We start from the raw sequence: 25,695 nt of genomic DNA, 5'->3' as shown, positions 1-25,695 counted from the left end.
TTTTCAAGTCTAGTGAGTATCTTTATGATCATTATTTTAAATTCTCTATCAAGCATATTACCTATCTCCATTTCGTTTAGGTCTTTTGCTGTAATTTTGTCCTGTTCTTTCATTTGTGACATACTCATCTGTCTCATTTTGTCTAACTCTCTGTGTCTGTTTCTGTGTGCCCTGCCCACTACTTTCAACAAGGTGATGCCAATCCTCTTCCACAGGGGATAAGCAGCTGCCACAGAGACCAGGGCTGGTTGGGGCTGCTCCACAAAGCACAAGTAGGTGGGGGCCACAGTGCCCACAAATTGTTCGCACTCGTCCTTTTCCACAGGAGATGCACAGCTGCTACCAAGACTGGGGCCAGCTGAGGCAAGCAGTTTTAATAAGGTGCGCGCGTCTTCCATGGGAGGTGACCTGCCACTGTCACTGCCAGGAATAAGGTCCCACAGAGTGCACAGTCTGGATACACAGTGTTGGCAAGGTTTGCACCAGTCTTCCAGGGGAGGGGACCTACAACTCTAAGACTGAGGCAGGCCCAGCTGGAGGGCACAGGGTGTGGCATAAGCAGTTAGGTAGCGAAAACCAACAGCTGTGCTGGTTTCCGCAGGTGGCCCTGTGTTTATGCTGGGGGGTGGGGGAGGGACTTCCTGGAGAAGTCCTTCACCAAACTTAGAGATTTAGTAAATAATTCTCCCTCGCATATGCCCCAGGAGGTTTTTCTGAAAGGTTTTCAGCCTTTCTTCAGATAAGGCTGCTTCTATGCCTTATCTCTATGGGCTATTTGTTGTGCTATCTCTTTAAGGACACAGACTCAGTTTCCTATTGCTCTCCTAAGGGCTGCTGATTTTTAAAGTTCTAGGCTTTAAGTCCTGCTGGTTGTAAGAACTCACAAAATTTAGCGCCTCTGTTTTTCAAAGCCAAATGTTATGAGGATTCCTCTTCCTCATGCAGGCTCCCCAGTGTGATAGTCTATTTTTCTCCCCTTACACACCCACAACTCTCTCCCTCCAGCAACCAGACATTTGGGGTTTAGCTCCCCAGCTCATCTCTGCCCTTCCTACCCTCTTCATTGTGGCTTCTGTACATTTCGTTGTAGAGTTTATTTTGCCACTCTTCAGGTATTTTTCTTGGTTATTTACACTGATGTGAGTGTTATCAATAGTTGTGTCCATGGGACAAGGTGAATTTAGGGTCCTCCTACTTAGCCATCTTTCCCAAAAGTCCAGAACAATTGAAAGTAGACTTTTTAAAAAATATATCATTCTGCATACTTCTGTATGATTCGAATTTTTACAGCTTTTATTATTTGAGCATAGTTCATTGTTTTTAAAAAGTAATGTTTATACAGGCAGAAAAGAAAAAAAAATCTTGTTAGTCTCACCACTCAGAGATGATCACTTATGACTGTTCAATGTGGCATGGTTAGCTTTTCAGGAGATTTTTATTAAAAGAAAAAAAGTCATTGTTGAAACTGAAGATGGCACAAATAAATAGAAAGACAGTCCATGTTCATGGTGGATTGGGAGAAACAATATTGTTGAAATGTCCATACCATCAAAAGCAATCTACAGATTTACTATAATTCCTATCAAAATGCCAAAAGCATTTTCCATAGAACTAGAACACATTGTCCTAAAATTTGTATGGAGCAACGAAAGACCCCAAATAGCCAGAGAAATCTTGAGAAAGAAGAACAAAATTGGAGGTATCACAATCCCAGATTTCAAGATATACTGCAAAGCTGTAGTAATCAAAATTGTATGGTACTGGCACAAAAATAGGCATATATTTCAACGGAACTGAATACAGAACCCAGAAATAAACCCACATTTACATGGTCAATTAATCTATGGCAAGGAAAGCAAGAATATGCAATGGGAAAAAGACAGTGTCTTCAACAAATGGTGTTGGGAAAACCGGACAGCCCCATGATAAGAAAATGACTGGATCATTTTCTTACACCATACACAAAAATAAACTCAAAACAGATTAAGGACCCAAATGTGAAACTATAAAAATCCTAAAAGAGAGCATAAGCAGTAATTTGTCTGACATCAGCCATAACATCTTTCTTCATATGTCTCCTGAGGCAAGGGAAACAAAAACAAAAATAAACTTTTGGGACTACATCAAAACAAAAAGCTTCTGCACAGCAATGGAAACAACCAACAAAACTAAAAGATAGCCTACTGAATGGGAGAAGATATTTGCAAATGACATATCCGATAAAGAGTTAATATCCAAAATATATAAAGAATTTATACAACTCATCACACACAAAAAAACAAATAATCCAATTAAAAATGGGCAGGAGACATGAACAAACATTTCTTCAAAGAAGATATACAATGGCCAAAAGACATGAAAAGATGCTCAACATCACTCATCATCAGGGAAATGCAAATCAAAACCACAATGAGATATCACTTCACACCTATCAGAATGGCTAACATCAAAAATGCAAGAACAAATGTTGTTGGCCAGGATGTGGAGAAAAAGGGACATTTGTGTACTGTTGGTGGGAATACAAGCTGGTGCAGCCACTATGGAAAACAGTATGGAAGTTCTTCAAAAAGTTAAAAACAGAATTATTGTATAATCCAGTAATTCCAGTACTGGGTATTTTCCGAAAGAATATAAAAACACTAATTTGGAGAGATACATGTGTCCCTATGTTGATTTACAATAGCCAAATTATGGAAGCAGACCACATATTCATAATATGAATGGATAAAGAAGATGTGGTATATATATAATATAATATTACTTAGCCATAAAATAGAATGAAATCTTGCCATCTGCAACAACATAGATGGATCTAAAGGGTATAAAGCTAAGTAAAAGAAGTCAGAGAAAGACGAATACCATATGATTTCACTCATGTAGAATTTAAGAAACAAAACAAATGAACAAAGAAAAATAAGACAAACAAAAAAGACACTTAACTAGAGAGAACAAACTGGTGGGTGGGGAGGTGGGTAAAATAGGTGAAGGGAATTAAGACTACATGTATTGTGATGAGCACTGAGTAATGTATAGAATTGTCAAATCACTATACTGTACACCTGAAACTAATATAACATTGTGTGTTAATTACACTGGAATTTAAAAACAAACAAACAGACAAAGAGAAGCAGCATTGCACTGGGTGTACATCTTCCCAAGAACATCGCTTTGGAAAAATATTATTTAATTTAATGTCCAGGTTTTTCAAATTATATTTTGACAACGTTAAAAGAAATAAAACATTAGGAAATGGTCATTGTTATTATGATGTTTATTTTAAGAAATTTATATGTTATATCTCATTTTTATGTATATGTTACATCTCATTTTTTTCCCACTATCCCTAATGAAAACATGGCATAAATGGAAACAATATAGGAACTGGTAAATGTTGTCTTTGCTAGTTTTTGTCTTCTGTCACTCTCCCAATATCTTTGGGCTATTGCTTTTTACTTTATTTCTTATACCCTAAGCTCTTGAGGAAAAATTCAAGGTCTTTCCTTAATAAAATAAATATTTTGTCTGTGATATAGCCATTAAGGTTTTAGGGGCAAAAATTTGCGTTATCTCTCCTTGGACTCTTGGCTTCTAGGTTTTTCGTTTTTTGTTTTTGTTTTTTAATTTTCATTTTCTAATTCATTGAAGTTTAGTTTCCAACTTCATAATTTTGGTTTCTAGCATTATCCACTTTCAATTCATTACCTTTTTTCTAATTTTAGCCAAATGCTTGTTATTAGGTTTACTTTTTGGTAAAGAACAGCCTAGTCTTCTAGCATCATAATATCCCATGGAATCTCACTGAAGATCAGAAACAGAGATTTTAGAGGTCTCAGACCTTCTCTTTTAACCTTCAAAAAGGTAGTGTCCTACTGGCCTCTTTACTATCCCTATAGAATATACTGGAGTTCTCAACTTGCTTGTTCCCTTTCTGAGTGAACAGAACTTTTTTCAGAATTGTGATATGCATCGAGAATTCATAGTCCCTATTTTGATCTAATTGTCTTTTAATATCTGAGTTCTTCCTCTTCTGTTTATAATTCATTTCTGACCTTTGAACAAATCTCTCCAGTCCTCTCTTTAGGTCCTGCTTTAAACTCATGCTGTCAGGGGACTTTCTCAGTTTGGCTCTTGGTAGATATGCTACCTTAGGCAGGGTGCTGGACCTTGATGGGCATTCTACAGTTATAGCAAGAAATGCTTCACAAATCGTATCTGATATGGTCTAGTTAAGACTGATCTTAACTATAGTCTAATTAAGATTAATTAATAAAAATTCATTGCTTAGAAATAATTATCCATTGACCTAAAGTCAACAAAAGTCTTTTTTTTCTAATATGAAAACATGTAATTGTTTGGAGGGGAGGGGGAACAACTTGAAATAAATTAGAAAACACCTCCACATTAATCATTCTTTGCATATACTTCAAATTTGTACTCAATGCCTTTCTCCTCCTGGACATCAGAAAGAATACCTGGGTATACTGGGGGAAGTTTATATTTCTCCAAATCAAAGTCGGAAAAAGTATGTCACTTTCAAATTCCTGCATAATCCTTGTCACAAATAGTCTAAGGTGGCCTGGTTTCTTCTTGGTTTCCTTATAAACAGAACTGCCTCCCACTATCCAAACCATGTCCACTTTATTTGCTAATTCCAATTGCTCAATAACTTTTAAGGCATCATCCAGACTTTTGGCAAGAAAAATGAGCTTCTTGGGGAGGTTCTTTAAGGTCTCAACTGAGAACTAAATTAATTATTTTCCTTTAAAGGCTGATTCTTCTTGGGAATAGAGAACCATGTCTTCCTACCCATAATCACTAAATTTTGCTTACGTTCTATGAGGAAGATGTGGTCATTCTTTGGAAATAGTGTACTTGAATTCATCCCTGAGCGGGGGCTACAGCACGCCCCCGTTCTTGCAGATGCCCATGTTCTGGGACACCGCGACAGTGCAGTTTAGGGGAAGAACCATGACAGCACTGTAAACACCTCTGAGCTGGCTCACCATCCTGGGATTCCCCACCCTTTGTCAAGCTTGGCACAAAATTGTCTCCTTGGACTCTAGGCTTTTGGAAAAAAATCAAAGGGTAACCAATTTGGATCCTAGATATTTTAAGAGAAATAAAGTATCTGTGAATATTTTGATTGGAAGTTTCATGCATTAAAAACAATCTTGACGCTTTGGAAAGCTATAAGAAGGACTGATAAAAAAATAAACAACCCTGGTAAATAGAATTAAAAAAATGTTTAATCATGTATCAAGCACTTACTATGCACTAAATTTCATACATTTTCTCTCATTAGTCGGATTCAGAATTATTTGTTCTCTTTGGTCCTCTAAAACACAGATGATTTAAAAGTCTATGAAAGGAAGGAGATATTTCTATCTTTATAGCACAGGCCTAACTGAAGGCCGCAGTAATGTGAGATTTCCCCACCCCCATGGACCACTTCCTCTTTTTATTGTTTTCGCGTAGAAAAAAACAGAGGACTCTTGCTGCTACACAATGCTATAGTGCTATCTGAAAGGGTTTTCTAGGTATCCTTACTGTCTGAAAGTGTGCATGCCATTTTCATCATCTGTAGAGTCAGTGAGCATGTTGGGTTGAGTTCGTGCAGAAGTATGCCCTGAATCCAGAATTTGGATGCTATGACTTATAAAAAAAGGGCTTCCAGGAGAAACCAATAAGCAAAAAAGGAGTGGGGCAGGGGGGAAGGGAGGATGAAGAATAGGGAACGGGAAGAAGCCAAGTGAAGGGGTGATTTCAGAAATCCCACACTCAGCCTGGTCCCATGGGAGCTCTAGAACAAAAGAATACCCCTCAAAGTTAGTTCTGTCTTGAAGCAAAGGAGCTGGGCTTTGGTACCTCACAGGAGCCTGTCTCTGGCTATAAGCTATAGAGTGTGTAGTTGGATGAAACATTAAACTCCCAGGTACTTCCAGCTCACTCCAGTGCCTGAGGGTAATCCGTAGGGCTGGGATAACGTGCAGGTGCTAGCTGTCAGCAGCAAAATATGAAAAAGCTGGGTATGGACTCATTGAGTCTGGGTGAGGCATCAGTCTGCTACTGTGTGTTTCCTGTTAGGTTTCTCTACAGGGCCTATAAGGCATGCAGTCCCAAACTTTCATTAAAAGTTCAAAGCTTTGGGGCACCCGGGTGGCTCAGCTGAGTGTCCAACTTTTGCTCAGGTCATGATCTCATGGTTCATGACATTGAGCCCCCTTTGGGCTCACTGCTGTCAGCCTGTCACAGCAGAGCCCACTTCAGATCCTCTGCCCCCATCGCTCTGCCGCTCCCCACCTTGTGCTTTCCCGAAAATAAATATTTTTTGCAAAGTTCAAAGTTTCGGGGTGCCTAGGTGGCTCAGTTGGTTGAGCGTCCAATTCTTGATTTCAGCTCAGGTCATGATCCCAGGGTCTTGGGATCAGCCTTTTTATCAGGCTCCAGGGTGAGCAAGGAGTCTGCTTAAGATTTTCTCTCTCCCTCCCTCCTTCCCTCTCTCCCTCTCCCTGGCTCATGCTCTCTCTCTCTCAAAAAAAAAAAAAAAGTGTGAATGCCATTGAAATCAGACCTGAGTTTGAATCCTAATTCCACAAAAGAAATTGGAGAAATCATTATTACTGGCTTGACTCTTTTTTTAAGTGTTTTTTTGTTTGTTTGTTTGTTTGTTTGAGAGAGAGGGAGAGAGAAAGTGAGCACACATGTGAGCAGGGAGTGACAGAGAGGGAGAGAGAGATTCCCAAGCAGGCTCTGGCTGTCTGCCTGGAGTCAGTCAAATGTGGAATTTGATCTCAGGAACCATAAGATCATGACCTGAGCTGAAATCAAGGCTTGGAATCTTAACCGAGTGAGTCACCCAGGTGCCCCCCCCCTTGCCCCCCAGCTTGACTCTTTGTCACCAAATCCATAAAAATGAGATAATTATTCTTATATCATAAAGTTTATTCACTTATTTGATTGATCATTCATTCAATAAATATGGAGTATTTACCCCATACCAGACACTGTTCAAGGGTTGTTCTCAGGAAATGGTGGTAAGAACTCTGTAAAATGTAAAGCTTCAGGCGATTGCTTTTACTTGCAGTGGTTATTTTCATAGCTTACAAGAGCAAGTAAAATTACCTAAAACCATAGCAAAGAGATAAAAGGGAAAACTTTTTGGCTCTGAGCTGGTGAAAAAAAGAAAGTATGCCTCTACTCCTTTCCACGAAGGGTTTTAGGTAAACGTCTTCACTCATTCTGGACAGTGCCCCACAAAGGGAAACTTGCTCTCTTCTGGCACTCTCAGGATTTCTGGGAATGATCTTGCTTGGAGAATTTACAGACTGAATTCTCAAGAGCTTCTAGCCCTGCCTCTGTCACAGTTCACCCTCTTTCAAATCTCTTAATTTTTCCTGGCCTCAATTTTCTTACCTGTAAAATGAAGGGTTCTGCCACTAACGTGTTAGCACAGTAAGCAGGTCACTTGAATATACTGGAACCTTATTTGCTATATTTCTATGGTGGGGAGTCAGTACTCAAGCTAAGGCTTGGTAGACTGAGGTGAGTACAAGCCCAGGACTCCACTGCAGACAAGAAGTTTTAACTCCAATCAGATCCAACACCTCCTTTTTATAACTCTTTACTGTTACCCTTTAGTAATTTGATTATGAAGGTTAAGCAATTTAGTAATTGAATACTCTAACCTGGCTGTACTGGCTGCTGTAGGAGGTGCCGGATGCTTGTAACTTGGCCTAGGGTCTCTGTAAACTGTGACATAGAAGACTGAGAGTTACACTATAACTGAATCTGATGGCTCAGATTCAGATATGGTGTAAGGGTTAAATTGTAGTGTAGGGCTAAGGAGTAGCTTGAAAAATAACAGCTTTGTTCTGACACTGAAGGTCAAGAGATAACAGCCTTGCTTTACTCTTGTAAATTACGATTCATACTCTTGTAAATCAGGCTTTACCAATGAAGGAAACAAAAGCTCAAAGAGCATCAGAGGCAAGGTCTAGGAGATCCACTGGTTGCAACTTAGGGGCAGAAAGTCTAAAATAATCACCTCATTTGGCAACTGTTTCTAACTCCTGGCAACTGTTTCTAACTCATCTGGGAACTGTTTCTCTGTTCTGTTCCCAGGTAATGATAAAACGATGTGATCGCCTTTAAAAACTCTGTGCCCCGGCTGTTCAGGGCCGCACTCTTATGGAGAGTGTTGGTCCCGATCCGTCGGCCTTGCCTCTGATTGTAATAAACTTTGTTGTGACTGTCACTGGTGCCCATAGCATTCTGTTTCAGGAGTCGTGTGGATGCAACAATGGTATTGCTGGCTGTGGTGTGATCCTCTAAAATGGTTAGAATATCTAGGTAAAATTCCAAGTATAAGAACAAAACAAAAAAAAACCTGAAACACATCTTCCTTCTAGTTGTCTGGTAGTTTGCATTCCTGGAAAATTCAGTGTATATAATCTTGGCCTCATCCCCTGAACTCAGAAAATCTCTCGTAGAAACTTCTGTTCAGTTGTCAATTTTACCTTATAGGAACTAAACTCCTAGAAGCTTCTGTCTAGCTGTCAATCTTACCTTTTAGAAACAAACTAACAAACTGCTAGTACTGAAAAAGAAACATTTGAAGAAGATGCCTACCCAGATGATTCAGAAAGGGCCTAGCTGTTACCTCAGCCTCACTACAATGTTAAAATCCCCTTCTGGATATTTATCCCACACTTAAATTAAAGGAGCCTGCTTTCCCTGGTTCAGGGAGACACAGCTTTGGAAATGATTCCCCATGATCTCCTTGTTTGTACAAATAAAGTTTACCTTGTGAGGCAACTCCATTTGGTGTAGTTGCTGTCTGTAACTCAGCAAGAACTGGGCCCACTTTGGTTCAGTAACTGTTCTGGCATAGTAAATAGTCAATATATACCAACAAATAATTGAAAAATAAAACACATTTTTACATGTGCTTGTAAAGCCCAGATTATAAAACAGATTTTTCATGTATTGAGAGATAGATAGAGACAATGTGTGCGTGTGGGAGGGGGGTGGTGGTGCCAGGGGCCCCTTGCCCTCTGCCCCTATATGCCTGTAGCGACCACTGAAAACAGCCTTGTAAATTTCCAAAACTTTTAGAGAGGCGTACTGCCTCTACTGAGAACCACTTTTCTAGAGGGTGGGAAGTTGCTGATCTAACAATAAGAGGAGATAAAAGGGAAACAACAATCCGGTGCCTCCTTTTTATCAGTAAACAGGAGCCTGGAGAAAGATGATAAGGTCAGCAAAGTCCCCTTTTCTAACCTGGAACACCAGCTTTCCACCTAGAGACTGGTGACAAGCTACCATGGGCTCGGGTTTTGATTGGGCAGTTGAGAAACTAAAACAGCAGCTTAAAAGGAGGGAAAACCCCAGTGCTTTCCGCCGTCCTGTGGATAACTCGCGCAGAGACCCCTTGCTTGTGACCTTGGGTGTGTTCGCCGAATGCCACCACCTGCCGGTGCAAGTTCACGGTGAGCACCCCGTCCCGTGATGTCCCCTCCCTCTGCCTCTCCTTATCCACTGGCTCTCCCTGGCCCTGCGGCCTCTGGGTGCTTCTTCCCAGCCCAGTGCAGCCAGGCACCCGGGTTCGGCTCGCCCAGACTCAGTCCAGACGCCACAGGGAAGCAGCTGAGAGGCTGGAAAGTGGCGTGCGGCTGGAACTCAAGCTTCCTGTTCTATTCTCCCAGGAAAGCTGACTCAGCAGGACTGGGCTGGACAGGACAAAATAGCTAAATCATTGATGGGATACGTGGGTGGGGTCAGTGGTGGTGGGCAGGCCCGTTGTGAAAGGCAAACACTTGATGGTGGTGATCTGGCGGAAAGCAGGTGTCTGTGGGGTCTAAGAGAACAACTGCTTGGGTAAGCAGGTCGGCGCTTCCGGTGGAGACCTGAGCACTGTGCCTTCCTCAAGGTGCCCTCTTTCCATTTTCCTTTCGGGTTCCACACTTTCCCAACAGGTTCTAGGGTTTGTGTCTAAATCCGGATTGTATCACATTGTTTTGTGTAACATTCCTATGGCAGCTTAGGTGTTTGTTTTGGTAAAAGCTTTATTGAGAAATTATTCACAAACCATACAATTCATCAATTTAAAGTATACAGTTCGGTGGGTTTTAGTATATTCACAGAGTTGTGCAAACATCACCTCAATTTTAGAACATTATGCTCAAAAGACACCCTGCACCCATTAGCAGCCACTTCCTATTTCTCCTCAACACCCCAGGCCTAAGGATCCACTCATCTTTCTGTCTTTTTAGATTTGCCTATTCTTGACATTTCATATAAATGGAATCATACAGTTTGTGGTCTTTTGTGATTGGCTTCTACTGCTTAATATGTTTTCAAAGATTATCCATATTACAGCAAGTATCTGTACCTTATTCTTTTTTATTGCTTAATAATAAATACTCCATTGTATGGATATACCACATTTTGTTTATCCATTCATCAGTTAATGGGCATTTGGCTTGTTTCCACTTGGGGGCTATTATGAATAATATTATCAACATTCATGTATAAATTTTTTATTTGGACATAAGTTTTCAATTCTCTTGAGTATATACCTAGCAGTGGAGTTGCTGAGCCATATGGCAACTCTATTTTTAATCTTTTGAGGAACTGACAGACTGTTTTCTAAAGCTGCTGCACCATTTTACATTCCCACCAGCACTATATGAGAATCCCAATTTTTCTACATCCTCACCAACACTTTTTATTATTTATTTTTAAATCTTAGTCATCCTTGTGAGTGTGAAATGGTATCTCATTATGGCTTTAATTTGCATTTTCCTAATGATGGCTGAGGATGCATTACTTTTAAATTACAAAATAATTTTTAGAAAGGATTTACATGCTGAGGTTTTGAGAACTTTAACTGTCTACGTTGTGTGCCCAGTGTCACAGAGCCTAGACTCAAACCAAGTCTCCCTATGCAAATGCTTGAACTCTATCCCTTCTTCCCTAAAACAGAATCTGGGATGAAATGCTTCAAGAAAACTCCTCTCGCTGTCTCTGTCAGAAAGGGAACACTGGGCATGATGAACCTCTGCATGGACTAACTGGTTCATTTCTTATTTGCTGTTAGAAACCCAAATGTGCAGGGTACCTGGGTGGCTCAGTCAGTTAAGCATCCAACTCTTGGTTTGGGCTCAGGTCATGATCTCAGAGTTCATGAGATGGAACCCCACATCAGGCTCTGTGCTGACGGGGCAGCGCCTGCTTGGGATTCCCTCTCTCCCTCTCTCTCTGCCCCTCCTCCATGCTCTTTCTCTCTCACTCTCAAAATAAATGAACATTAAAAACCGAAAGAAAGGGGGCGCCTGGGTGGCTCAGTCGGTTGAGCGTCTGACTTCAGCTCAGGTCATGATCTTACAGTTCGTGGATTTGAGCCCCATGTCAGTCTCTGTGCTGACAGCTCAGGGCCTGGAGCCTGCTTCGGATTCTGTGTCTCCCTCTTTTTCTGCCCCTCCCCTGCTCACATTCTGTCTCTCTCAAAAATAAGTGAACATTAAAAAATAAAAGAAAGAAAGAAAGAAAGAAAGAAAGAAAGAAAGAAAGAAAGAAAGAAAGACCTAAATGTGCAAAGAACTTATTGGTCTCCATTTTTACTTTGTAAAAAATAAGTGTCTCCTTGAGATTCTGACACTGCATCTTGGATGAAATAGTGACCCTTTCTTGGTATGCAGCACTTTTGTGCTTCTCTTCATGTAAGTGCCCCTTGGGCTTCTCCTGCTTCCCATTAGGACATGGAATAAGGAAAGATACAAAGTTGAAACCTTGTTTAAATGCATAACTACTAAAGTATTTTGAAAACACATTTTTTTCTTTAGATATCTATCCATTTTACACTACTATCAATCTTATTTAGATATTACCAAAACTTAATTTCTCTTTTTTTTTTTTAGTTAAAAATTAAGATTGAGTTGTCTTAAAAGTGGCTCCCAGAAGCCTCACAAACCCACCCACCCACGTGGGAACACAGCACTTGTGGAGGTGGAGACAGGACTGGAACCAGAATCAGAGTTCAAATACACCAGAAAATCTGGGCTCTAAATTCTTATGTAAGTCGGAGAGTGACTGACCAACAGCTGGGGACTTTACCATTCACTGTAAACTTTGGCACAGATCACTTATTTCTCTGAAGAGTGGATCCAACAAGCACAATGAATACAAGAATGTGCAGCAGTAGCATGGTGAATTCCAGACAAACCCAAGAATTCTGTACAGCTGGGGAAGGAGGCCCTACTCCTGAGATGGTCTTAGAAACAGAGCTGATAGATCTCAGGGAAAGTGATGAAATAGTTGACCTCACCTGTGAATCCCTAGAACCTGCAGTGATTGACCTAACTTGCCACGACTCTGTTGTGATTACTGAAGAAAGGAGGAGGCCAAGGGGAAACAAAAGGTCACTCCAAAGGCAAACTGGCAACTGTGTGGTGAGCAGTGATAAGGAGGAGCTGAGGAGAAACAGAGATGTGTATGTGACCAACAGGACCTCCCATAATGCCCTGGAAGAAGAAGCTTTAAGTTGCACACTACCTGGTTATATCCGGTGTCGAATTTGTATGGACGGGTACTCAGATATTGAACTGAGTAGGCGACATGTTTACTCTACAGAATGTGGCCACATCTTCTGTAGTTGCTGCCTCTCCACTTCCCTTAAATATAGTAAAAATTGCCCAGTTTGTTTGAAAAAAATCAGCTGTCATCAGTACCACCGTATTTACATATGAGGTATACCGTATCATTCAGGACAGACAAAACTTGGGTGGATTTTTCCATGTCCTCATGCAGAAACTGCAGGTTGTTGGCATCCTATACACTGGACCTAAAAAGGCTGCTTTAAAAATTGTTTTCTGGGATGCCTGGGTGGCTCAGTTAAGCGTCTGGCTCTTGGTTTTGGTTCAGGTCATGATCTCACAGTTTGTGAGTTCAAGCCCTGCATTGGGCTCTGTGCTGACAGTGCACAGCCTGCTTGGAATTCTCTCTCTCTCTGCCTCTCTCAAAATAAATAAATAAAAATGTAAAAAATTATTTTCTGGAGTATATAAAAAACTTTTTAATTTCTCACACACTAGGTATGAGACTACTTTTTGATTCCTTTCGTTTCATGCTTTAAGGCTGGACTTTCGTTGTCATAATATGCCAGAAGACTAGTGGTTGTCCTCAAAGCAATTTTTCTTTTTTTTCTCATAGTAATCACTTTTTAATTGACCACATATGGGCATTTTGGATCATGTAAACAAGGGCAACATCCTAGAGATGGTGGAGCAAGTAGATGGAAAGAGACTGGGAGACTGACAACTTTGCAGGTCAGAGCCACCATACAAATTTGGACTTGTACTTGAGAGACAAATAAACTTTATTCTTATTTAAGCAACCATATACTAGGTCTTATTTAGAGCAATGGAAACTTTATTTTAATTAATGGACCAGATAGGGTGCTGTCTCTGGGTGTCTCTGGATTTCCTGATTCCATTGGAGTGGAAGGAAGTCAGTCCTTTCTGACCACTTCTCCACCCAGCAGGGCAGAGGTGGGCATATGAGCAGGCACCATGTCCTCTGAGACTCCTGCTGGCCTTTGAGGCCAGTTGGAGGAGTTGCCTAGGCACATGGGAATCTAGAGTTGTGGTTCTGTGCTTTCTGACCTGCCAGAACACAGAGGAGATGCCGTCACCCTGGCTTTACAGGTGTGGCTGTGTCCACCACACTGGTCAGCTAATCAACAAGTTGGCACGCTTCTCTGTTAACAAACACATCACTGCACCACCATCCCAGCTGCTCCAGGGCCACTGCCCACCCTCTACCTCCCAGCCAAACACAGACTAGTTCTTTTTTCTTTTGCAGAGGATCATATAGCACACACACAGTTCAGACTGCACTTTAGAACTGGAGAGAATGAGATTTCTACAGTGCTCCCTCCTTTTTCCTCAGAATGAAATGGGCAGTAAAGTTTGTTCCTTACTTACTATGGCTGTAGCAGTGCTGCTCTCCTCCATGGAGGCTTGGTCGTGCTGATGGAACAGTGCCCATGCCTGTGTCATGTCTGTCTACACAGTGCATTCTCTGAAATGTTCCATACCCCAGGCTTCAGTTGCTTGACGTGGCACAGGATATGCAAGATAAATGTGGTATACTCCCTTCTGTGTGTTCCTTTGTATGTTCTAAAGTGAAAAGAGGAAGAAAAAGAACAGGAAAATGAAAAAAAATTGAAAAAAGTTCTACATATTATCTTCCGACATTTCAATAGATCATTTTATGTACCCCACTTTGGAAACTATTAATTGCTCTGTGACCTAGCACACAGTGTATCAGAAAACTGGCTAATGACTGAAACATCTGAGGTGCCTATTAAATGCAGATTCTGCTTTTATACATCTTGTCCATGTGATCAGGATAAAGAGCAGAGTCTCTCCAGCTTGTCAGCAGCCCTCAACCCTCCCTATCGTATCCTGCCTAGCCCACTACACATTTCCTTTACCTGCCAAGCTTATGTAGACATTTGAGTTTTTGGCTCTGCTTTCAGAGGAAAAAATAGAGGAGATTCTGAATTTTTCAAAAAAAAAATCAAGATAAATTTTATAGACAACAAAATGCACTGATCTTAAGTGCATAATTAGATGAGTTTGGGCAAATATATACATTCATAATGACCAACATCCCAATTAAAATACAGAACAATTCTGTCATTCCAGAAAGTTCCCTTATATCTCCTTCTAGTCAATCCCCCCCACCCCTCCCTCCAACCCCCACTCCCCCACCCCCCCCCCCCCACCAACAACCACTGTTCTGATTACTGTCACCAAATACATGCTTGGGAAAACTGACTTTTATTACTTCATTGTCTAGGTTACCTCATCATCAAGGAAAATATGATAGGGATTTGGAGTATAAGCAATAGGCAGGGATCAAATATTTGTTTTAGTGGGAGCATGACTAATATTACCTCTTTTAAGAATTGAAGCAAGAAATAAGTCAGTCAGAGAAAGACAAATACCATATGATTTTACTCATGTAGAATTTAAGGAACAAAACAGATGAACATATTTATTCAAAAATAGAGAGGCAAACCAGGAAACAGACTGTTAATGATAAAGAACAAACTGAGGGTTAGTGGATGGAGGTAGGCTGGGGATGAGCTAGATGGGTGCTGGGTTAAGGAGGGCACTTGTAGGGATGCACACTGGGTGTTGTATGTAAGTGATGAATCACTAAACTCTATGCCTGAAATTATATTACACTGTATGTTAACTGGAATTTAAATAAGAACTTGAATAAAGTAAAATAAAATGTTAGTTCAAAACAAAACAAAAAAGAAGAAAAGCCTTTTGTGTGGACAGTTAAGGGTACAGTAACTATTAATAAGCATTAATTGAATGCAAAAAATAGAAGGAAGAAAGTGTCATTGATAATGACACCTGCCATTCATTAATAGCTGTGTTCCAGGCATAGTACTAGGCACTTCACACATCACAGGCAGTCAATGCATAAATGTAGGCAAGAGCAGGAACCCAATAGGATGTAAGAGCAGAAGCTGAATGGAGGTGCCACAGGGCATACTAACTTGAATAATTTGGCTGACTATTGTACATAGCTGTGGAAAGAAGTGAGAAATAAAGAAAAGAAGAATTAAGGCCACATTATGCATAGAGCATTGCTTGCTGTGTTATGGAGTTTAGAGTTTATTTTACAGGTGCTAAGGAGCCCTTAAAAGGCCTGGAAAAAAGCCTCCAGAGAAAGATTCTTAAGGATTCAGCACAATCTTCAGTGAAGGCCGAAGATGCGGTTTGAAAGTTGAGGGGAAAATATGGTAGTGGAGTTAGGAAGGGAAGATCCTGCTGTTGACTTTCCTCTCAAAATAGAAGTGAATTTCATGAAGTGTATAAGAAAAGGATGAAGTAATCTCAGTCTGAGGAATTTGGTAGTCCACTGTACTCTCCTGCCCTCGGATGTCGAGCAGTTCTATTTTAGAACAGCCAGCAGAGCTATGCAAACCTTTTGAGCTGTGGCAACTCCTAGGAGATGGTGTTTGTTCAAAGGTGGCAATGATAGGACTCCAGGGGAGTAGCTGTGGAAGTTTGGATTTAGCTTTCAGGTACCTTTTTGGAAAAGTAGAAGCTCATTTGGCCAGAGTGGAAATGGAATTAGGAGAGATGGACATTCAAATTTACTCACTTGAAGCTTGATCTAGCTTTAGACCAAGTTAGCCCCACAGTGAGATAATCTGGCAATGTACATCTATCATTTCCCGATGTTCACTGAAGTTATAGCAGAGAATGAAAACCACATTTCTTGAGCTGTAATACAGCTGGATTTCATCAACCACAGATTGAAATTGAACTATTCAAGAAAGGGGTTAAGAGAGACAGAGGAGAGAAGTCAGACTCAAGTTTCAGCAAGGTCAGGTGTTTTCTAATTCTCTAGTCCACACTGAATTCATCCCTATTGTAAATATTAAATACACCTGCCAAGAGAAACAAATTACTCTCCAAGAACCTAAAATTGTTACAAAGGATAAACTTTTAGGTTCTTTCCTTAGTTACATCAACTAGATCCCACTGATAAGCTATTAAAATCTGTGTACTGGGATGACTATCCCAGGGAGTATTAATAAAGTAAAATAGGTTTCAATGACATCATTAGCTCAGTGTCTATCTCTAAAATAGTAGTCTCCCTGTAGCAAGAGCCAGGGAGCAACAGCAGCCAACACTTGAACAAATGCACACAAACTCCTAAGGTTTCTTACCTACTGGCCTCCTTGGGCTTTCCTGACAGCCTCATGGGTACTTAGAACTGACAAAGTCTCAGGGAGGTACGGGCCTTTGTCTGCGGGCCCTGCTATCCTAGTGCCCTATCCAGTATTCCCTGGCTGTGTTGAGATCTGAGGCTAACAGAAAAAGTTGGGCCCTACTAGGTAATTCATGGTTAGGGACAGCAGGCTATTCTGCCAGCCTTATATATAAATAGTTTTAGGGGCACCTGGGTGGCTCAGTTGGTTGAGCGTCTGACTTCAGCTCAGGTCATGATTTCACAGTTCGTGAGTTCGAGCCCCGCACTGGGCTCTGTGCTGACCGCACGGAGCCTGCTTCAGATCCTTTGTCTACCTCTCTCTCTGCCCTTTCCCTGAGCGTGCTCTCTCTCTCTCTCTCTCTCTCTCTCGCTCTCTCGCTCGCTCTCTCAAAAATAAACACTAAGAAAATATATTTAAAAATATTTAAAAAATAGTTTTGGACATTTTTAATACATAGTATTAGAAGTAAAACACACGGTTTTCTTCTATCTCCAATTCCATAGTTCAATTTCACGGTATTATGCAGGTAGGTTTCTGACTTTGAGAAAATCTTTTTCTGTTTCACTATCCAGTGACTATTCACTGACAGTTCTAGCATGATCACTCTCACTGTATGGGAGACATTAATGAGGGTAACATTTGATATGGGCCGTTCCCTTACCCCCTTAGCGGTCAGCAGGCAAAAAGATCCTACAGGGCATATTCCCTTTTCCTGTGGTGTGGCATGAAAAGGCATATGGTCTCAGATGTGGCTCCGCCAGGAACACCCACACTCTAAAGGGAGGACAGAGGGGCTGCTAGTGTGGTGTGACAGGATAGAGGTGGTAGTTACTCATACCACTTGGCTCCCCTGTTGATGAAAGTGCCTTCAGAGATATTGAACTTCTCTCTGCCTTTCCTCTGAACAAGCCCAACCTACAGAGATGACAGCTGTTCTATTCTCCAACCAGAAGAGAGAAGGTTCACTGCATTGCTGGGCATGGGCCATTCGTTAATTCATTCATTCATCTGCTCATTTACCTGGTATTTATTAAATTTTGATAGCGTGGTAGGCCTATGTGGTTAAAAAGATATTCATCTTTTTAAGAGTCCTTTCCTCCAAGTAGCTCACAGCTAGTGGAGAATAGATATGAAAAATATTTATAATACAATGAAAGAAATAATGCAGTGTAATAAAAGCTATGATAGAAATATCTGCCAGGTCCTAGCTGAAGCATAAAAACAGATATAACTCTGACTTATCAGTAACTTCCTTGGAGTCTAGAAGATAGAAAATTGAATTTTTGATTTGTATTCAGCTCTGTTGGAGTCCCTCAAGATTAATATCTACTTATATCTCTTGTTACATTTCAAGACAGAAAGTTAATTTGAGGGAGAGCATTTGTAAACAATTTACTATACCAGTGTCAGTACAATGACAATAATAATAGCTAGTGCCATTTATTGGGTGCTTCCCATGTGCCAGGTGCTGTTAAGCCCATTACATACGTCATCTCATTTAATCCTCACAACAATCCTATGAGGTAAGTATTATCGTCTCTTTTATATATGTTAAGATTTGAGGCTTGGAAAAAGACAAGTAACTTTGCTTTATAACTTTGTTTTTGTTTTACTCTTTCCCCTACATGGTAAAATCTGGTATGTGTAGTTTCTTTGAAGTGTCCCTTTGTGAGATTTGGGACCTCATGCAATATAGGTTTTGGCATCACAAACTTTAGAGGCAGAAGGGGAGTCTTAGGAAGTCACATTTTATAGGAGGAACTGATACCCAGAGGAGTTCAACATTTCAGCCATTATTCAGTTCTCTGGGTTCTCTACTGGGAGAAAAGGCTTTTGTCTTCTAGGCCAGTAAGTACTACTGCCCCAAAGCTACAGGCTCAAGGATGTGCAAACTCTAGGATTTAGTACAATCATCTTTACTAAATGCTGTTAAACATTTCAGCCAACAACAAAAATATTCAAGATGGAGGCACCTGGGTGGCTCAGTCGGTTAAGCATCTGACATCAGCTCAGGACATGATCTCACAGCTTGTGAATTTGAGCCCTGTATAGGGCTCCGTGCTGACAGCTCAGAGCCTGGAGCCTGCTTCAGATTCTGTGTCTCCCTCTCTCTCTCTCTCTGCCCCTTCCCTGCTCGTGCTCTGTCTCTCTCTGTCTCTCAAAAACAAATAAAAAATGTTAAAAAAATATTCAAGATGAAACAAAATTAATTTTTTAAAGTTAGGAACACAGTTCCTAGCTCAACATCAGAATTTCATAGCTGATTCGTTGATAAGGTGCTTTATCCAACAAATGCCATGTACTGTCATGGTGAACAAGATAGCACTACCCAGTAGTTGTTTACAATTTAGTAAACAAGGGGCAGACATGAAATCAAACAAAATAACTATGAACAGGTATGTACAAAGATCTAGAGAGTTATAGAAAGTTGTAAAGCACTGATTCTCAACTGGGAGTTAGTTCCACCCCCATACACCTAGCAGACATTTGGCAATATCTGGAGAAAATTTTGACTGTCACAACTAGGGGAGAGGGTGCTACCAGCATTTGGTGAGCTGAGGCCAGAAATGCTGCTCACTGTCCTAAAATTCACAGAACAGCCTCCCATAAGAAAAACTTAGCCAGCTCAAAATGTCCACAGGGCTTACATTGAGAAACTCCAGTACAGAGCCAGCAAAATATATTCTACAAGGGATGGGGGAGGAGAGTAAAGCTTAGGGGGTTGGTTATGGAAGAGTTTACTAAAGAGATAATGATTGGGGTTGGGAGAGAGGATCCCCAGCAGAAGGGACATGTGCAAAGCCACATATTGGCATATTTGGGCAATCCCAAACACCAGAGGAATTGTTGTGGGCATTAGGACTGGACAGCAGGCATTCCATAGGAGCTAGACATTCAATGAAATCTATTGAGTTAGAGAAAATCTGGTTCCGTGATGGCTCTTTATATGTTGGTCACTCAAGAGCACAATCTAGGTACAGATCTCTGTGAACTAAAACTGCCCAAGAAACCTGTTTGAAATAAGGCTTTTCTCATCTTGCTTCCTTAGGTCCTAGGGTTTTCCAGGCATTTGTTTCTTTCTCAGAAATAGAGTTGGGGCTGTTTCAATGGAATGTGAACTCTGAGAGGTGGGATAGGTCTCTATTAAAGCCACTCAGGTGGGGTCTCAATACTGGGATCACGAGAAGAGATGATGTGGTTATTTCTCATGCATTATGCTTATAGGCAGATGATGATGTTTATTTCCACTTTCATAGAGAATCCCAGTCCAGAAATGGGAATATGTGAACCTTAAGATTAGACTGCCACCTTGAATCTAATTGGGTTGCCTTCCCTCTCCCCCCCCCACAAAAAATGGGGGTGAGTGAGTAAGCCATTCCAATCAGGCTTTCTCTCTCTCTTAAGCTAATGATGATCAAAGCAACTGACAAACTGCCACGGAATCTGCTAGAACTCACTCTGGCCTTGCCCTATCCCCAGCTGCTGAACTTTTCTTCCTTCTGTCATGCTCTGAGCCCATTCTTAGCAAACTACCAGGCACCTGATTCCTGGTCTGCAGCTACCTCGTCCTGTTGTGGTTTGATTCAAGTGCCTGCCTCTGTTCCCTGGTGGCCCAATGATAGAGCTTAATGGAGGTGAGTGACCCTACCTTAACTCAGCTAATTTTCTAGGCATAGTGTGGAAAACAAGATCACAGAAGGGGGTATGGATCTTACAGCGTGAAAGGAAATTCAGGGAACTATTTAATTTATGACAGCTTATAGTTGCTATACTCTCTTCAGGTTTACTCTACTTGGTAGGCAAGTAATGATACCTACATAAACTTTTGAGAAAAATTAAAATAAATGCTATACAAAAATTTACTTTCTTTATTAACTAATCCCTTAATTTAATTCATTCATTAATTTTTTTTATAGTCTAAAGATTGTTTTATTTCAGTATGCATGGATCTGTTCCATCCTTTTACTTTTAAGTTTTAATTCTGGTATAGTCAACATACAGTGTTATATTAGCTTCAGGTGTGCAAAATAGTGATTCAATAATTCTATGTTAGTGCTTATCAAGATATGTGTACTGTTAATTCCCTTTACCTATTTCACTCATACTAATCACTTTTATTTTATTTTGTTTTATTTTATTTTATGTTTATTTATTTATTGAGGGGGGGCAGAGAGATAGGGGAGCAAGAATCCCAATCAGGCTCTGTACTACAATGTGGGTCTCGAACTCACAAACCATGATATCACGACCTGAGCTGAAATGAACCGAGCCGAAATCAACAGTCAGACGCTTAACCAACTGAGCCACTCAGGCACCCCTAATCACTTTATTTTAGATTGAAAAAATTTATTATGTATAACTTGGTTTGCTAGTTATACTATTACATGTGGTATTTTATATTTAGAACCAAACTGATTCTCACAGGGGTTAAACATTTTCTTTTTTGTCTTCCAGTTATTTTATTTTAGCTCTAGCTGCATCTTCCAAAATTGATGAATTAAATCTTTTTTTTTTTTTCACTACAGCGAGGTCTGGAGTTATTTATGCCTATTAGAATTCTGAAAAGTTATAAACGGAATTAGCATTAGCTACAATATCATTTTTAAAAATTTTAATTCCAGTATAGTTAACATACAGTGTTATATTGGTTTCAGGTGTACAATATGGTGATATGCCAATTCTGTACATTACTTGGTGCTCGTCACAATAAGTGTACTCTCTGGGGCGCCTGGGTGGCTCAGTCGGTTGAGCGTCAGACTTCAGCTCAGGTTATGATCTCGCGGTCCGTGAGTTCGAGCCCTGCGTCGGGCTCTGTGCTGACAGCTCAGAGCCTGGAGCCTGTTTCAGATTCTGTGTCTCCCTCTCTCTCTGACCCTCCCCCATTCATGCTCTGTCTCTCTCTATCTCAAAAATAAATAAACGTTAAAAAAAATTTTTAAAAAAAGTGTACTCTCAACCCCCTTTGCCTTTTCCCCCCCCATTCCCCAATCCACCTCCTCTCTGGTAACCACCAGTTTATTCTCTGTAGTTAACAGTCTGGTTTTTAGTTTGTCTCCTTTTTCTTTGTTAATTTATTTAGTTTCTTAAATTCCACATATGTGAAATCATATGGTATTTGTCTTTCTCTGACTGACTTATTTCGCTCAGCATTGTACCCTCTAGATCCCATCCATGTTGTTGCAAATGGCAAGATTTCATTCTGTTTTATGGCTAAGTAATAACCCACTGCATATATTATACATACTACATCTTCTTTATCCATTCATCTGTCGATGAACACTTGGGCTGTTTCCATAATTTGGCTATTGTAAATAACACTGCAATAAACATAACGGTGCATGTATCTTTTCAAATCAGTGTTTTTATTTTCTTTAAGTAAATATCCAGTAGAATTACTGGATCATATATGGTAGTTCTATTTTTAATTTTTTGAGGAGCCTCCATACTGTTTTCCACAGTGGCTGCACCAGTTTGCATTCCCACCAACAGTGCACAGGGTTCCTTTTTCTCTATATCCTCACCAACACTTGTGTTTTTTATTTTAGTCATTCTGACAGGTGTGAGGTGATATCTCATTGTAGTTTTGATTTGTATTTCCCTATTGATGAATGATGTTGAACATCTTTCATGTGTCTATTGGCCATCTGCGTATCTTCTTTGGGGAAATGTCTATTCATGACTTCTCACTTTAAATTGGATTATTTGGTGTTTTGGTGTGGAGTTGTGTAAGTTCTTTATATATTTTGGATATTAACCCTTTATTGGATATATCATTTGCAAATATCCTCTCCTATTCAGTAGGTTGTGTTTTAATTTTGTTGAGGAGTTAAACATTTTTAATTGAATTCCTTTAAGATCTCTTCAGAGCTAAAATTAAGGACGTTATATTCATTTGAACCATGTTTTCCTGACAGACAAAAGAAAATGTGTATTTACAGAAAGAAAGATGAAAAAAACTCACTAAAATTCATCAACAAGAAATTTTGACACCTGAATCATGTTCTGATATATCATATCTATCAGCTTCTACTTCTTATAAAGTTTAATTAAACATATATTAAGCATTAAGATAAGATTCCTCAGTTATGGAACCTTTAGGTTTGCTCTTAGTCTTATCTGTTCTTAGCTGTTGAAACAGAGTTATACCTATTTTGTTTATAATTTCTAGAGGGAAAAGTAAACAATACTGTCTACTCCTACTATACTCTTATTACTATTGTCTCTTCCCACCACATTCTTATTAAGGGGAAGTTAGTAAAAGTAGACACTTTTTCATAACAGTTAAAAATTTGTGTAATAGTGAGCTTCCCATGATTTCAAATGTTCAGGGAGTAGCTAGAAAGGAGTTAATTAAATGACTTATGATCTCTTTCAACCCTGACAAACTCTGGTTAAATGAACAAGTTCATAATCTTTCTTTCTTATGTGAAAGTGACAGGGCACACGAAGCATGCATATATTTTGCTCTGGTGCTTGAGCTGTTTGTGCCACATAGTTTGTTTTAGATGAATTATATTTCTCTGCTCTTAATTCTCTGCTCTGCTAATTTTTCAGCAATCTGCCCATCAGAGTTTTTAAAAATTACTTTGAAGAAATGAAAGCTGAAAAGCAACTAATGCCCTTTAAAAAAGGCAACAAATCCCTTTAAATATTTTGCTGATCCTGATTTCAAAAGTTCACAATCCAAAACCTTTCAGGAAGAAAAAAAAAAACCTGGGAAAAATTAAGCATTTTTTTCTGCAAGTTTCCAGTAATTTCACTGCTCTACTTCGTCCTTGCCTTTTCTCTCCTTATAAGAATATGCAAGGTGAGTAGAAGGAGGTGGATATGCTTTCTTAAAAGTGATTGCTGCCATCCAGGAGCTTTCTAAGGATGAATTCTTATCCTGGACTTGAATTTCTTTCCTTCTGCCTTAAGGTTAGGCTTTCTCTAAGGAGCTGGCAGTAGGTGTGATTTCCTAAGGTTTCCAGGTAGAGAAATTTCAGAATCTCCTTTGTTTTTCAATTCTATTTTTCCCTCTAGAGCAGTGGGAAATTGTTCCAGCTGTTTTGCCTCACAAGTTTGATCCACTTATGAATTAAATTGCACAAAACATTGATTTGCCCTCTGCTGACTCAATGATTAGGAAAATGGGCTTTGGGGTCAGATAATCAGTTCAAATCCAGGCTCCACCACTTAATTACTGTGTGATCTTGGCAAGTTATTTAACCTCTCTAAGTTTCAATTTCCTTAAAAATGGAAGAATAATACTGATCTCATATGGTTGTTATAAGGATTAAAGGAAATAATGTGCATAAAGCATTTCGCACAGCAAATGGTCAGTAAATATTAGTTAATATGATTAAAATAACCTTATTTTATAGCAGAGGCTATATTCTTGAAAGTCAGAGTAATTGGCAAAACATCAATTGGAAAGATATTAATAATAAAATAACAGGGTCGTGTAGATAGCTCAGTTGGTTAAGCATCTGATTTCGGTTCAGGTCATGATCTCGTGGTCTGTGAGTTTGAGCCCCACGTAGGGCTCTGTGTTGACAGCTCAGAGCCTGGAGCCTGCTTTGGATTCTGTGTCTCCCTCTCTCTCTACCCCTCCCCTGCTCATGCTCTGTCTCTCAAAAGTAAAATAAGACATTAAAATAATTAAAATAATAATAATAAAATAACAAAAAATCATATAATGTCAACAATAACATTAAATATATATTTTCATATCATAAAATTCACCCTTCTAAAGTTTACGATTCAGTGTTTTCTCACAGTCACAAAGTTGTACAACCATCACCACTATCTAATTCTAGAATATTTTTGTCACCACATAAATTCCATACCCATTACCAATCACTCCTCATCCCCCACCTTGTCCTAGCCCTGGAAACCACTAGTCTACTTTAAATGTATTTTTAAAACACATGGAATAAAAATTCCTAAATGGCATCCATTTCCAAAACATACTGCATTCACTAGGATTAAAAACTAGCTCTGGTAGAGACAATCTTTCTCTTAAATTGCCAACTGGCCAGGTTCTCCCACAAGTTCTATCATATTCAGAATGCATCTAATTTTAAGTTTTCCAGACAGACTGATTAGCTTAAAACGCAATGTTGTTTTTGCTTGCATATTCCCTGAGGGGCATATTTTTATGAGTTTTGTCTTCTAAGCACATACTGAGAGGGTGGAGAATAACAGATTTTTTCCTCTTTATTTCCATAGAATTGCCCACTCAGCCTAGTACAAAAAAAGGGAATAAACATAAAAACTTTTTTTGTTATCTAATGGTTAATGGAACTTAAATGAATCATTAATATATGAAAGGATGGTAAATTAAAAAATTTTACTGTACAATAAGACCATGGGAGATAAGACTAGAAATATGAGTTTGCAACATGTAGAGAATTCTGAAATCTGCCTTTTTAATAAAAATAAAAACACCACATAACTTATTTTGGTATGCTATGGAAAGCAAAAGAAGATATTTGAGGCAGGGAAGGGTTAGCAATTATTAGTTCTATTATTATTAACTAGCCTTTATAATTGATTAGATGATGGGGGAAAAAAGAGAACACCCAAAGATGACTCATATTTCAAAACTGGGATATTGGTGGTGCAACAGAAATAGGGAAGCCAAGAGCAGGAACTGATTAGGGAGAAAGAGGAGTTATGTTTCAGGCTTATTGAGTTTCAGGGACCCTGTTGCGAGCTCAAAGATATGGGCTCAGAGATACAGATTTGGGGAGCTCACCTTTATAGCAGTTGTACACAAAGTTTGGAATGAATGGCTTCCTTGGGAATAAGAGAGTACAGAGCTAGAAGAGAGCTGAAGATAGACCATAGTGATTGTTTACACTTAAGAAAGTGGAAAGAGGAAGAGAAACCAACCAAGGCAGAGGAGT

At 39.7% G+C, this 25,695-nt stretch overlaps 2 protein-coding genes and 1 pseudogene across 6 annotated transcripts in view; 2 read left to right on the top strand and 1 right to left on the bottom strand.

Annotated features, from left to right (window-relative positions):
• Nucleotides 1-4,133: 4,133 nt before the first annotated feature.
• On the bottom strand, nucleotides 4,134-5,209 carry LOC131516641 (dihydrofolate reductase-like; annotated as a pseudogene).
• Nucleotides 5,210-9,243: 4,034 nt separating this feature from the next.
• Nucleotides 9,244-13,398, top strand: LOC131516639 (E3 ubiquitin-protein ligase RNF4-like). The gene is made up of 2 exons (XM_058737897.1): nucleotides 9,244-9,488; nucleotides 11,919-13,398. Exon 2 carries the CDS (start codon nucleotides 12,177-12,179, stop codon nucleotides 12,744-12,746), a length of 570 nt encoding a protein of 189 aa, XP_058593880.1. The 5' UTR covers nucleotides 9,244-9,488; nucleotides 11,919-12,176; the 3' UTR covers nucleotides 12,747-13,398.
• A 5,763-nt stretch (nucleotides 13,399-19,161) lies between these two features.
• The window catches only part of TRIM69 (tripartite motif containing 69), a 38,889-nt gene continuing 32,355 nt past the window's right edge, over nucleotides 19,162-25,695 (top strand). The window contains exon 1 of one of the 5 annotated variants that reach the window (XM_058737890.1): nucleotides 19,162-20,439. In XM_058737890.1, coding sequence (XP_058593873.1) covers nucleotides 20,434-20,439 — 6 coding nt within the window. In that variant the 5' untranslated portion in view covers nucleotides 19,162-20,433. The remainder of the gene's footprint in view (nucleotides 20,440-25,695) is intronic. The other 4 variants (XM_058737889.1, XM_058737894.1, XM_058737893.1 and 1 more) reach the window with 4 other exon arrangements.

Source organism: Neofelis nebulosa, chromosome 7 (genome assembly GCF_028018385.1).
Source record: "Neofelis nebulosa isolate mNeoNeb1 chromosome 7, mNeoNeb1.pri, whole genome shotgun sequence".
NCBI lineage: Eukaryota > Metazoa > Chordata > Mammalia > Carnivora > Felidae > Neofelis > Neofelis nebulosa.
This window is presented reverse-complemented; position numbering and strand designations above follow the sequence as displayed.

Coding starts and splice junctions, on each gene's coding strand:
- LOC131516639 (XM_058737897.1), top strand. CDS start 12,177: ATGAATACAAGAATGTGCAGCAGTAGCATGGTGAATTCCAGACAAACC.